Below are 14,809 nucleotides of genomic sequence, written 5' to 3' on the forward strand. Positions count from 1 at the left end.
ATGCAGCTGGGTCTCCGGCGTTGCAGGTTGGTCCCGTCGTCGCCGGCGTTGGAGATGAGAGGCGGTGGTAGTTAGTCGTCGGTGGCTGGCAGTTGGGGGAAGGGGAGTGGTGGGGTCGCGAGGGAAAGGAAAAGGAAAAGGGGAAGAGAAGAAGGGGGATTGAGTTTGGGAAATGTGAGGGGACCATTCCGTGAAGAGGAAAAAAACTAAGGGTAAAAGTGTCCAAATATTTAAAAAAAAATAAAAAATAAAAACTAAAAATTTTGAGGTTATTTTTGGTAATGACCATATTTTTAGAGTCATCTGATCAAATTTCCTGTTTAATTATTTGTTAGTGAGTGACATTCATTTTAATTAATTATTATCATGTTATAATAAATAAATAAAAACATATATTTAAAATAAAAGTAAATCAATACATTAAAAATTCGTTTCTTTTGCAACTAAATTAGCCAGTTTCCAGGCTTATTTTGGTACTAGTTTTGCATTTATAATGATTCAAATTAATTTTGAAATCCTTTTCAAATTATAGTATAATTTTTATCTCTTTATTTAATAATACAAAATTATTATTTAAAGTATAAATTATCTATTAAATAATTATTATTTCAAATGATATTCTAAAACAATAAAAAAAATTGTATTCTAAAACAATAACCAAACTTACTTTTAGATATAAAAATCATTTGAATATATAATAGAAAAACAGAAGAAGCAAAATCACAATTTTTGTTTTATATTTTCCATTTTTGATACATGAATAATCCTCAAGAACACTGAAAAGATGTTGCTGCTGCTGCTAGTATATTATATAGTATTAATACAAACCTACAGAATAAGAGATTGACGAACTTCTTTCTTGTCTACTACACTTTTTATTGTGCTTCTTCTCCTTCATGATGTACATGCCTCAACCTCAAACCGACGACTTCACCTTCAACCGCAACATCTTCTTGCGCAGAAACCACATTTTGTTGTCTTTTAGCAGCTTCCCCAAAATTATGCAGTCTTCTGCCAATCAAGTATCGATCATCTCTTATAGAATTATGGAGATTTGTGAACCAGAGATGGAACCGTTTTGCACAAAAACAGACCAGGCTGAAACCCAGGCAACCAAGCCATGCGAACCGATAGACTGCTGAATTGATGACTAAAGGGTAACCGAATACCGGGAATACACCTCGGGCTAATACGTAAGGAACACATAATGCTGTGAGTAATTTTGTCACTATTGGGAATACGATTTCTCGGAGTACCCAAAAGCCTTGTAATCTTGAGAAACCGTCTTCTCTTACTCTCTCGAATTTTACTCGCCAACTTTCGTCCACTAGTGGTGCCATATGATCTAGCATTACCTGTTCATAGAAAACTCTATTAACATAACTCATACATCTATAAAAAACCATGAAGACTCGGATCAACTTGGATTGACAAGTTTGGATCACATGTTTTAGAGCTTGTTTGATGTGGGCCATCCCATAAGACATCACTATTTTAATACCATCAGTTCATCATTAAGTGTACAATGATAAATTAACTGATTTTTTGAAACCAAACATCAAACATGAGGCTTATTTTGGTAATAGGAGAGTTTTATTTTCAAATGTGATCTCATTCGAGATATCAGAATTTGTTTTTACCGAAATGGATGAATTGTTTAAAAAAAACCAGGAATTTTTCAAATAATTCAAAAATCAAACAAGCTCTAAGAAAGATATTTGATTGAGATGTGTATCCAAACAATCTCTGATACAAAATGAAAAATAATTGTAACAACAGCAACTACTCACCAATCTAGTCCAGATCTTGAGAAAGATAAGTCCCAAAGCCCAGTCTTGGTATAGAAGAAAAACAGGACTTTCATCCACAGGTACTCTCATTGGAACAATTACAAGAAGTTCAAAAAGCAGTCCAATTAACACTGGGATCATAAAAATCTGCAAAATAGATATATTCATGCAAACATCAACATAACAAACCAACCACATAAAAGATTTTTTTTAAATCTGTTTATCTGGATCCAAAAACAAAAACATTATTATTATTTTTTTAAAATTCTCTTACTAAAAGGTAATGACAAGACAACTTATCACTCAATTTAAATAAAGTTTATTTGATTATTGTTAATTCTTTTTTCGAGAAAAGGATGAACCTATAATTGTTACTTAATATCACTTTAATTCATTCAACTCAAATTAAGATAAAGTAAGAGCATTTATAACGATAAAAATTAATTATTAAGTACTTATCGACAATTCCACATTTTAGCATATCAACTTACATACCAAGTACTTATAACTCATTTACATTCATTTAATTTATTCAGCATTTACTTTTCAGATACTTAACTCATCAGGTACTTAAAAATTCAGTATTCACACTTAATTTTCAATTTTATAAAATATACTGTATTTGAATCCAGAAGCAAAAGAAAAATGTGTTTCCCAATGGAGTATATTATAGAGAGAAAAATAAGAAGCCAGATTTTCTCACCCATATTGACAACAATGCAAAGCTCTTCAAAACAATACTACACCACTTCTGAACTTGCCGTATCAGAACCTTGACTCTCCTTGTTCTTATGTGCTCGACGCAGTATCTAACTCCGGCTATTACAGTCCAAATTGCATAGCTTCCAATAACAAATGCGTATATATCTAAAACAGAGACATACTCTTGAATTAAGACACTGCTAAATTCATCAATAGGCTAAACAAATTAATATAGTAGTTCAATTACCATTACACTTGATGCCATGGGTTATTGGTAGAAGTGGGATAAGATTAAATAATGTGCGTCCAAGTGAAATCGGAACAACTACTAATGCAGAGTTGAAGACCACGAGAGTTATCCAAGCCACAACTAACAGTAACACTATTCGGAAGACAAAGCTGTACCTCCTAAAAGAAGTAGACAAGTGTATTATATATATTAAGAGGAATAAAACATCTAAATTCCAGAAGCCAAGGCCTTATGGATGTGTGTTATTCGAGATTAATTTTAAATAATCCACTATCCAATCAACAATATCTACCCCATCAAATAGATTACTCAAATAATCACCAAAATATCTTCTTTTTTATTAAATATTTTTTTCATTATATATTTGTACTCTAATTGTCTTTTTTCATTATTTTTCAAACAAGGTTATTTGTAAATAAACACTTGGTTATTCAAATAACCCTAAATCAAACAAGGCATACAACTGCAACAGCAAGCTATTTGTGGAAAAAGTGATTATTGGCTTCTTCATGTCTTTTGGACTTGGGGCTAGGTTTGTTAGTGAAAATCAAGTTTGAAGAAAATATTAATTATTTGGGTTAAATACCAAAACAATTTTATTCCATGAAGGAGTCTTAGCACAACATCCCAGCACCATGACCAAACTTGAATCAAGGTGCTTCAAGTGGAAACGAACATGAGATTTCAACCTCTTAAATTCAATACTCTCAAATCGACTTCTTTATCATGTCCTAGCACTCAATATTCTTAGTGTTTAATATTTGAAATGTTGTACAGAAAATGAAAATGATGTTTTAGTTGATGATTTGGTGGATAATCACATAGTGCAATATTGTCCAAATCCATATGGAGGGATAAATAAAATAAGTATGTGCAAGATCAAACATAGAAGAGATTATACCATAGAATAATCAATAATAATATGAAATAATATTAAAAAGACCCTTAAATTTGAAGTCATGGATCAAATTAGCCCCTAAAACCTTTAAAAAGATCATCTAAGCCTTCAACTTGAACATATTGGGTCAAATAATTCCTCCTTCGAATACTCATTATGTATCTGATTAGTGAAACTAACATGCGACGCATATATGATAATTTTACTAAATAGAGATTAGGGTTCAGAAGGCCACAGAAATGAGGACAAGTGGTCGGGTTAAGGTTGTATTTATAAGAAAATTTATCAGTTTAGATCCATTAATCTAAACAATTAAGTGTATAAGAATTAGGTTCATTTGATAATTATTTTTTAAAATCACTTATTTAGATTCCACTCATGTTAAGCTAAAAAAATGAAGTTAAAAAATCTTGCTTAATTCCATAAAGTATAAATGACTTAATTAAGACAATTTTAACCAGTGAAATTAATCAATTTACCTTTAAGGGTAAAATAGTCTTTGAGTACCTGACATTAGTTCCATAATTTATCAAATCAACTTATATATCAAGTACTTAAAATTTAGATATTTTCATTGTGTTTACTGAACTTGTTTTTCAAATACTTTAACTTATTCGACACTTAAAATTCAATATTCAACATTGAATACTTATCAACATCATCCTAAGAGTTAGATAATTATTATTATTGAGTTTAGGGATAATTAAATTAATATCTATAATTGAAACTCATCTCTTAAATTAGCCTATAAATATTTATTATTCTTAATTTTCAACATTATTGAAAATCAGCTTGTTTAGATTCCTGTCTTCTAATATTCTATGGATCTTCTCAACATATAAATTCAAATTTCAAACCCTAAGAATTAGTATATATTAGGCAACAGTATGTTGATTCCATCCCACTTCGATAATAGTTGGATGGATGGCTTATTTGATCCAATAATAGAAATTAAGTTAAAGAGCTTATTTTATATTCAAAACTATAAAGTTAGGATTTCCCTCCATGGTTGTTTGCGGTTTCCGCAACATCAGGGACTAATGAAATAGCGTCTCACTTTTTTCAAAATAATAAAAACTACAAAGTTAGGGGCTACTTGATCTTTATATTTCAATAATTATTTTGCAACTTACTCGGAATCGGATTGTTCATCGGCATCAGATTCTTCAGCAGGGACATCATTTGATGAGATTGATCTTCCTCTGATATTATCTGGACCCAGTAGTCTTTCTATGACCTGTTCTTGTCCATCTATTTGTACACGTCTCCTATTACGCCTGGCTGGTTCTGCATTTCCGTTTTCCTGACCATTATTGTCCTCTGGTCTGGGCAGTAAGAAATCAGTCAAATCGAGCGCCCAGCCAACTGCAGTAAACCAATACTGGAGAACAGACTTGATTGTACTTCGCAATTTAAAATGCTCGATAGCAAATGGAATGCATATTTGAAAGAGTAGCATGTCTGCAGGAATCTCAGTGAATGGATCTGATACACTGAAAAAAGGGAGGATCCATGTGAAGAATATGCACAACTGGTGAGAATATATATATATATATATATATTGGATAAAAGAAAAAATAGAATTAGCCTGCATGAATTGAATCATTTGAAGCAACTTACGAGATATCTAGAGGGAAAATAGAGGGTGCCATTCTCATAGCGAGTTTGACGGGTAAAAATACAAGCATCACTATTAAACTCCCATACACGCCAACAGACAACAAAACTCTTCTTGCATGTTTATGCACAGGATCATCAATCAAATCACGGAAAGGGTTATAGTTTGGATCAGCTGGGTCCCTCAGGAAGTAAAGAACACCGGTTCGCAAAACCTATTAAATGATGATGATAAAGATACATGAATTAGAAAAGGAATAAAACTTGATGGATCAATTTGAAAACACCGGTATACAAAATTTCAGAATCCAAAAACGTATATCAAAGATTATGCTTAAAAACTAAACTTAGGCCTTGTTTGATCAAGAGCTTTTTTATCTTGGGTATTTTGTAAATAAACCGATATTTAAAAGAAAAAACTTAGTATAAGGATGTTAAAATGTTAAAAAAGTAAAATAAGGATGTTTTGATATTTTAGGTCATGATTTGATGGAAGTGAATGATGATGAGATAATGGTTTATTTGGATTAAATCCAAATGAACTACATCAAACAAGATCTAAATAACCCCTTATCCCATCATCAACGCTTCATAATCAAATCATCAACTAAGATATTAAAATACAATTTCTTTATTTTTTTGTAACATTTTAAATATTAAATAACCCCAAATAATCCACTTTTACTAAAACAATGTTTTTTTTCTCTTTCAAAAAATTGATTTATTTAAGAAAAATATTCCTACATCAAACAAGCTCTTAGTCAGAGATATATTAAGAGTATTTATTAGTCTTATAAACAACAAAAACATGTGAAAGTATTTACCCCTCGTAGTAGGCTGACGAAGACACTAATTTGTAGCATGTAAACAATGCCAACAACCCAATGAACCAACGAGCTTGCCAGAGGAGAGGCCGAACAGAACTCCACCCTTTGGGAAATTGACTTGCCAAACATCCTTATAGTACAAATGTCAAGCCACCATCCACACATCAATGGGAAGACGCCAAGTTCAATGACCAAAAGGAAAGCAACCTTAATCATAGTCATTAAATGCCTCATTGCAGCCAGGAACTGCCGCAGAAGGGAAGGAATTGTCTCCGCAATGGATGCGATACCATAGAACCTTCCCGTAGTTAAAGGCTCACCTTTAGCATATCTAATCAATGCAACAGTTCCCAGGTAAATGAACACCAAAAAAAATATGAACATGTAACCGACAGCAAGAGTAGTAACATCAGATAGCCTTGACGTTACACCAACAACAGACATTCCTTTTACAGAATCAGCTGCAAGTGAGGAGGTTAGGTTATTTTTTACTCCATGTAATCCAGTGGAATTTGCACTCATCACCTCCACAACCTTGTCTAGCAAGTTTCCATTTTGACCATCCGATGATAAATTCACCATACCCGTCAATGCATTCTTCAAGGTAATATTGGCTAAAGATAAGGCTGAATCAGTCAATGGAAGCATCCTTGACAAAACTGGGCTGGCAGCTGAGGCCAAAATCCATGATACATAGTGAAGAATAACCCGTCCCAAGGAGAAGGGCACAAAGATCACAACACCAAGAAATATCATATTACTTGCAAGAACCTGCAGGAGCGACCATCTATTAGAATGCTAACAACCAAGCCCATTAAAGACCACACAGTCGATATCAGTTTATAAATCATATATTTAGAATTTCTAATATCATCCTTTATTTGGTTCAAAATTAAAGTATAATCAAAAGAGAACAAGCTAAAATATCAGCCCAATTTCCTCTTCCTTGATGCAAACGGAAGTCTAAGAAGAAACCAGCTGCTCTATAAAAGAACATACAGGGAATAATGATGGGGAAGAAAATATCACTAGGAATGAATCCCATGCCTTTGCTGTTTTACAGAAATAACGCGACTAAAAATCTCAAATACCATAATTACAATATACAATGGAAGCTAAGGTTGGATATTTACCAGATAAAAGTCAGAATGCAGTATTGTTTTTTGCTTTTGGGAAATGGAAGAAATAACCAAAAGAATAAATAAACAAACTCATCCATTTGCAATCTCAGAATTAACTAAAATCATTCAAATCAATTAAAATATCCTTATTTTTATTCTTGATAGCATTTAATAATACTAAGGGTATTTTGGTCATCTAACTTGTATTAACAAGTTATCTTTAAAATATTTACACAGTTGATTAAGTTTAGAGTGAAAAACGTTTACATGTTAACTTACAAATTTACATAAATTCTTAAGTCTGATAGTTTCAATGTAGATAGAAATCCTTCCGAATATTGATATGCTTATACACTCCCTAACTAGCAGGCTAAAGTAGTACATACACCTCAGCAAAGGATACATAATTCATAAAATACAATTCCACATCTCATAATAAAGAAAGACTACTAAGCATATCCAATACATTAATCTCAGCTACTGATAGGATTTGGAACAATCAACACCACACACACACACAAAAGCACTACATGTTATTGGCACACAATAAAAAGTACCATAATATCTACAGAACCACTACATAAATAGTTTGTCTCCAGAATATCAAGTCTGCTACCTACTGGTTGCAACCAAGGGCAATAATATGTTAGATATCAGTACCAAAACAGAAGCAGCATAAGGTGTCATGCTAATAAGTGCTAAATTTTATGAAGATATAGGTTAAACCAATTACAACCAAATCCAAGGTGCTAAATAATTCAAAAAATGTTGAGACAAACATGAAAAAATGATAAGAATTGTAGACTTACAGTAAAAGCGTTTTCAACCAAATGAAAGACAGGCCCTTGCATGCCTACTAGTTCATCAAATGGTACATCCTCAGCACCATCAGCATCATCCATACCATCAAATATTTGTTCAACATGAGCCTCAAGGCGAGCTGCTTGCAACTCCCAACGAGCAGCAACATTTTCTGCATTCCTTCTAATGATTTGACCAGCTCCCACAATACCTTGAGGTCCAGCAGCATCATCACCGTTCCCATCCATCCTATTAGCTTGAATAGGAGGCCTTCTTGCAGCACGAGCACCATTTCTGTCTCCATCATCTTCTCTTCCAACATCCTGCCCTCCAATTTCTCGTAAATGCCTAAAGTAATCCCTTAAAGAAGTGGCTCCGAGGAAAATAAATACAATGCTGGCTGAGAGCAGGAATCCATGCAGGCAATCCGTTAGGATTACTGTGGTAGAGATATGGCTCATGAAAAGTCTCTGGGCTTCACTGAAACTTCTCACAAACGCTAGTCTCCATATCCAAAATGTGATGAATGGTATGATAAGGAGCCAGACAGAAAGCACAAAGCTAAGGCGCACAAAGAATTGCAGAACATGACAAGCTTTCATTGCCATCCCAACAACGAACTCTTGGAATGGAAGCCTTGAAGGAGCATTTTCAGCATAAACTGGAGAGAAAGAAAATGCATGTTTGCATACCTGGATTTGAATAACAAATGAGTGAAACGGCAATCTTTACGAGAAATGCAACCAAAAAGATTAGTTACAAGATGCTCTTGCAATACGGGTAACCACGGCAACCATATCTGGGCATTGTTAATGCCGAAACTACAGTATAAATATAGCACTCAGGCCTACACTACATTCTGCTAATAGGTAAAAAAATATGAGAGTTCCTTATTGCCATTAATTCAACCCATAAAATGGCGTTAAGCATATGTATAGGAAAACATGATGACAATTTCCTACTAGAAGCTTACTTAGCGCCTCAAACATATCTTATGAATCACTGGGTATTTAATTTTGCAGGGTGATTCAAGGACCTAAAACCCTATACCAAGATGAAAGTAATATGAAATTGAGTTATGATGTAATCAATGGAATGAAGCAGGGAGTAGTCCCCAACGAACCTCGCATTGACGAGCATTGCTGTGATTCAGCCACTGAAGAAGGCAGTCCTGGTGAACGTACTTGATGCTTCCACTGCATGCGCAAGGATAACGGAGAGGATTATCCAGCTCCCCAGGGTTCCTGCAGATCCGACAAACGTCCCCCTCTTCGTCGTCCTCATCATACCTGGAATTAATTTTCTCCGGAGAACCCCTGGGAGACGAAGACGAGGGAACTGGCCTGACGGAAGAAGCCTCGGCAGAAAGGGAATCCCCTTCGGCTTCGGCGCCGCCGTCGTGGTGTGAAGCCGGCAAAGCCGGTGCGATCTCCATATTTTCCAGCGCTTGATTAGGGCTCCCTGCAGGTTTTCTCTCCCTTAAAGCTCAAGGCGGTATCGGAACCGAGTCCGGCCACGGAAACGGAGAGGGTTACGAGAAGGAGCAGTTGCGTTGGAAAGGTGGATGGGATGGATCGCAGAAATGAAATGAAATGAAGAGAGAGAGACTAGAGAGAGAGAGAAAAGGGGTCAAGCTAAAGCCATTCAAACAGGCAGGCAGGCAGGCAGTTTTAATCACGACCGACTTTCATCACTCCCTGCGCCTCTCATCTCATATCCAATCCAAGCTCCGACTCATAGAATGGGTCTCATTCGGATATGCTTTTTCGCCTTATTTGATTTGTATTGCTTTATATATAAATAATATTAGTTTTGGGGAATTTTATTTTTTATTTTTAAATTACTAAATTATTATTTGAAGCTAAAACTTAAAAATGGTTTGAATGGGAAATTTGAGCAGATAACCCACTAACAGGGTGAATTACCCATTGTGCAGGTGGATAATTTAAATAGCGTTAGTGACCCTCTTTTTTTTAATAACAATTGTACTCTTGCGTAACGCAATTCTAGTTGCGTGACGCAACCGAATTTTTTTTCTTTTTTTTCAATTTTTTTTTTCGTCTCGCGATTGCGTGACGCAACTGGGCATTTTCGTCCAAAAAATTTCATAATTAAAATTTTTTGAAAAATAAAAAATTGCGCAACCTGACGCAATAGGAACATTTTCGTCAGAAAAAAAAAAGTCACCAGCGCTAACTAATTTTTTCACTCTCACCAAACGCAATTCACCATGTTTTTAGGGTCATTGGCTCAAATTTCCCGTTTTACAACTATCAAAATTAACATTTTAGTTATTTTAAGTTTTTCTTAAATTGATAAAATATCTGTTCTTTTATTTTAATGTATCATTTTCGTTTTTCTAACTAATTTGTTACGTTTGTAAATAAAATAATATATACATACGTTTTTTTTAATTAGTATTTTTCGAAATTGACGCATTTTGATTTATCAAAGGTGATTTGGATGACTAAAATAATATATAATTTGAAGAAAAATTTGAGAAAATTTGAAAAGAGATAGATTTGATATTTATTTAAAAAAAAAAACTTTGCAATAACTAACTTTGTTTATGATTTATTAATTTAAACATATTTATATTTTATATTGAATATTTTGTTTTAGGATGTACTCGTTAAAAACTGTCAATTGTCAATGCAATTTGAATATCTTAAAAAAATGTTCTGTATATGAATAATTAAAAAATCAAATTTGTTTATAGATGTGATAAACTAATTAAAGAAAATGTAACCTTGGAAAATCTTGTCTCGGAAAAGCTCGAAATTCGAGACTTTAACCTCGGTTTTTTATGAAGAATCTTTTTTAATAAAACATTATTTTAAAAGATTCATAAAAATATGTCATGACCTTTCGATCAACTTTCAAATAAATCTTTTAGATTTAAAATAATCAAATTATAATTTGATTAAAGAAATTAGTATTTAAATTAATTAAAAACAATTAATTTAAAAGACTAATTATTGGATAAAGAGTCTCGATTTTTAGTTTAAAATCAATAAAAACTAGGGAAAAAGCTCACTTAGACATATGTACTAATAAAAAGACATTTAAACCTATTTATTATCAAAAATTAGTTCATTTAGCCTCTTTTAGTAACTATAATTAATTTTTATTTTTATTTTTAAATTTATATATTTATTAGTTAAATATTAATATATTTTCTCTTTCCTTTTTTACATTAATTAAACTAGATAATTTATTTCATTCTTAAAGTTTTTATTATTTTTATATTAGTTTCTTTTTGTATTTTATCTTTCAATTTTCATTTTTCATAGTTCTTAAATTCTTATTTTAAAAAATAATTTAGCAACTTATTTATGAATTTTATGTTTTATTGTAATATTTTTTTAAGAATTTCTTTCTTATTTAATTTAATATGAACAAAAATGAAATTAATAATTTTTTATTTAATTTTTATTCATGACTTATAGTAATAGTAAGAAAAATTGTTTTGTCTAATATTTGATTGAGTTGCTATTATTATTCAAATATTAATTTATTTATTTTTGTGTTGAGAGATTTTTATTGTTGAAAGTATAAGTAATTTTTATATTTGGAACTAAACAATTTTAAAATAATTAATAATCAACGTTAATAAAAGAAAAAACATAAAAAAGAAGAAAAAAATATAAAATTAAAATAATTAATGATGAATGCTCATATATATATAAAATAAAATTAAAATAATCAATAATAAATATTCATATAAAAATAATAAAAAATTTATGAAAAAGATAAAAATAGAGGGTTCATTTATTAATGAAAAAAAATTAGAGAGAAAATATATTAATATTTAATTAATAAATATATAAATTTAAAAAATAAAAATTAACCATGATTTACTAAAAGAGGCTAAAAGAGTCAATTTTGATAATACGTATGTTTAAATGAATTTTTATTAGTACATACGTCTGAATGAGCTAGTTGTACAAGTACATACGTCTAAATGAGTTTTTTTCCTAAAAACTATACGTATACAAACGTATTTTCAACTATAGTTTTTTTGTTCGTAGTTTGATGATATTCGAGAAAGGGCTTTCGCACTATATCCTATGTACCCATTAAAAAACAGTGTTTACTTTATAAAATCTAGATTTTGAAAAATTAGTTGTATAACGCTTAATTTTAACCAATTATTCTTCAGATCCTAGACTTGCACAAGTTTTTCTGGTATTTAAAATTGTAAAAACAATATTTAAATGTTGATACATGTAGTTGACGACAATGATTGATGAGGAATCCACCTGAAGAATATTAGTTGAACGCATTAAGATTTAATAATAAATTCCAAACAAGCCCTTATCAAAATATGTTTTATGAAAATATTCTTTAAAATATTTAGAATTCATTTTCATTTTTTTTAGATTTTTAGAAAATGATTTAAAGTTCCAAAATTATAAAATAATTTTGAAATATTAAAAATGGAACTAAATAGGCCATATGATCGATATTCACGATCCTAGGTGCGATTTTCATCGGTCCTGGGCTAAAGCCCCCATTCCTGGGTCGGGATCCCTCGGTCGAGGTGCGGGAACTCTCTATCGAGGTGTTGAAGACCCTCGGTCGGATGTGGGAGTCATCAGTCTAGGGTGCGGAAGTCATCGGTCATAGGTGCATGGAGCTCTTGGTTAGATGCGGGGATCCTCGGTCGGGTGCGGGAGTCATCGGTCCTAAGTTAACCTTGGGCTAACTTTCTTCGGCCTTTGGCATGAAGAACACTCCGTCTTGAGTTAGCCTCGGGCTAAATTTCTTCGATCCTGGGTGCTAAGGATGATCGGTCATGGGTTAACCTTGGGCTAACTTTTATCGGTCCTAGGTGCGAAGGACTCCCAGTCTTGGGTTAGACCTGTTCTAGGTTTCTTGGTCCTCAAGAACATCAAACTACAGGTTTAATGATTTTGTTTAAGGCATCAATCCTTAGATCCAAGGGCATGAGAAGCTTCGTATAGTTTTCAGGATCATTTATAACATCATACCAAAGTGTTATTCGACCGGGATGATGTTCCATTTAACTTGAACAATTTTGGTATAAAAAACGGGTTTTGAGTTTTCGATCTTTAATGAAGCGTAAGGAGTTTGTCAATAGCTTCCTTATGCTTCATATGGTTGAATGAAACCAAAACATAAACACTAGTTGTTTGTTTTGACCAATTCAAGAACTTAAATTTTTATTTTTATAAAAAAATTAGTTTTTGATCAAACATGATCGGGATAGTTTATAATTGGTTCAAATAGGTTCGCAACATCATTAGAAACATGTTGGACGACTTTTTGGGTTGTTGTTTTTTAGCAAAAACTCAAGAAAAGAAACCTGATTTTGAAAATTTTCAAAATTAAATTTGGGGTTTTCTGATTTAAGTCGATTTATTGGATTTTGTTTCAAAAAAAAGCTTATAAATGATCCTAAGATCGTTTCCAATAAAAGAATCAAACAATCAAGTAGTATATAAAACTAACAAAACTGAAATATAAAAATTTCAATTCAAAATGGTAAATTGAATTACAGTGTGATTGGAAGCTTACTTGGAGTTGGAGAACACTCCTTAACTCTTAAGGAAGCTTCCTGAATTCCCGAATCAGAACCTTACAACCTTATGCAAAATTTCGCACTATGTCATACATACCCGTTAAAAAAACAGTCTTTACTTTATAAAATCTTAGCTTTTGAAAAACTTCGCAATGACTAACTTTGTGTATCATCTACCAATTTAAACATATTTATATTTTAAATTGAGTGTTTTTTTAAGGTGTATTAGATTAGTTAAATAAAGAATAGAGAAAATTAATTAAGAAAGAAATAATTAATTAATTTAAGAGAATAAGTACGACATAGTTTTGATGATGTGGTTTGAATAAAACTAAGTTGTGACTTGAACAAAACTAAGTTGTTTAATTTGTCTTTAAGCATGTACAACTCATAAGACATATGTCTTCAGATGCAATCTGAAGCAAGCGTAATCAGACGGAGTCTGAACTTGAAACATCCCTAAATCTAAATTACCGGTCTAGAATAGAGATGGTGGATCCTAAGCATGCTTGAACATATAACATACAGAAAACTGTCACATAAGCGTAAGCTAAAAGGTGTATTTTTCATTCAAAGACAAGTTTTATACACATAGGCAATGGATGTCAAAAGATACTGTAAAAAGGTTGGTACTTTACTACAAATAAGTTCTAGTAGTTTGATCTTTTACAAAATACTCGGTCTAGTATAAAACAAAATACAGACATGCAGCATGAGTACACAAAAATACAAAGATAATCAACTATGGTCCCTCCTTCCACACTCATTCTTGCATGTTTCTTTTACTCCAAGGATCTCTTCAACTAACATATAAAACTATGGATGCGTACCTACACCACACAAGCATAGTGAGTCTAATGACTCAACAAGTATTTAAGAGCTTAAAAATAATGCTTATAAAATGATTTCCTTCATGTTCCAAAGAGTAACTTATGCATAAAAATGATTATAAAACTATGCATGTGAGTTTTAAAAGTATTTCATAATGGTAAATGTACAGAATTGACCCTAAACTCTTCAAAGCTGATCCTGATGGAAATAATCCATAACTTTTGAGCACATGATTGGAATGCAACAATAGGAGTCCGTCTCTAAAGTCCACAATCATGTTTGGACACATGTATGTGTGGGTAGATATTCTGGGAGCTCGTCTCTAGAAGTGAGTCCCATATATAGCTCATCCATAACTTTGGAATCGGACTACTAGAGCTCATCTTGGCTAGTCTTCATCCCATAATATTCCGTCAAGTCCTTGGTA

The 14,809-nt window shown here is 32.3% G+C and overlaps 1 protein-coding gene across 1 annotated transcript; it reads right to left on the bottom strand.

Annotated features, from left to right (window-relative positions):
* Positions 1-710: 710 nt before the first annotated feature.
* LOC124911193 (probable E3 ubiquitin ligase SUD1) lies at positions 711-9,688 on the bottom strand. Its single transcript, XM_047451642.1, has 9 exons — positions 9,130-9,688; positions 8,015-8,698; positions 6,082-6,855; positions 5,261-5,472; positions 4,774-5,133; positions 2,740-2,900; positions 2,494-2,657; positions 1,791-1,937; positions 711-1,355 (listed from the first exon to the last, which is right to left on the bottom strand). The coding sequence occupies exons 1-9, from the start codon at positions 9,439-9,441 to the stop codon at positions 876-878; spliced, it is 3,294 nt and encodes a 1,097-aa protein (XP_047307598.1). The 5' UTR covers positions 9,442-9,688; the 3' UTR covers positions 711-875.
* Positions 9,689-14,809: the final 5,121 nt, after the last annotated feature.

The sequence above is a fragment of the Impatiens glandulifera genome, chromosome 8 (assembly GCF_907164915.1).
Source record: "Impatiens glandulifera chromosome 8, dImpGla2.1, whole genome shotgun sequence".
NCBI lineage: Eukaryota > Viridiplantae > Streptophyta > Magnoliopsida > Ericales > Balsaminaceae > Impatiens > Impatiens glandulifera.

Bases quoted from the DNA above. Each gene is read 5' to 3' on its own strand.
- LOC124911193 (XM_047451642.1), bottom strand. From the start codon at position 9,441: ATGGAGATCGCACCGGCTTTGCCGGCTTCACACCACGACGGCGGCGCC. The intron at 1,938-2,493 runs GTGAGAAAATCT...TCTATTTTGCAG, and splicing joins TTGCATTGTTGTCAATATGG to ATTTTTATGATCCCAGTGTT. The intron at 1,356-1,790 runs GTGAGTAGTTGC...TTCTATGAACAG, and splicing joins TCAAGATCTGGACTAGATTG to GTAATGCTAGATCATATGGC.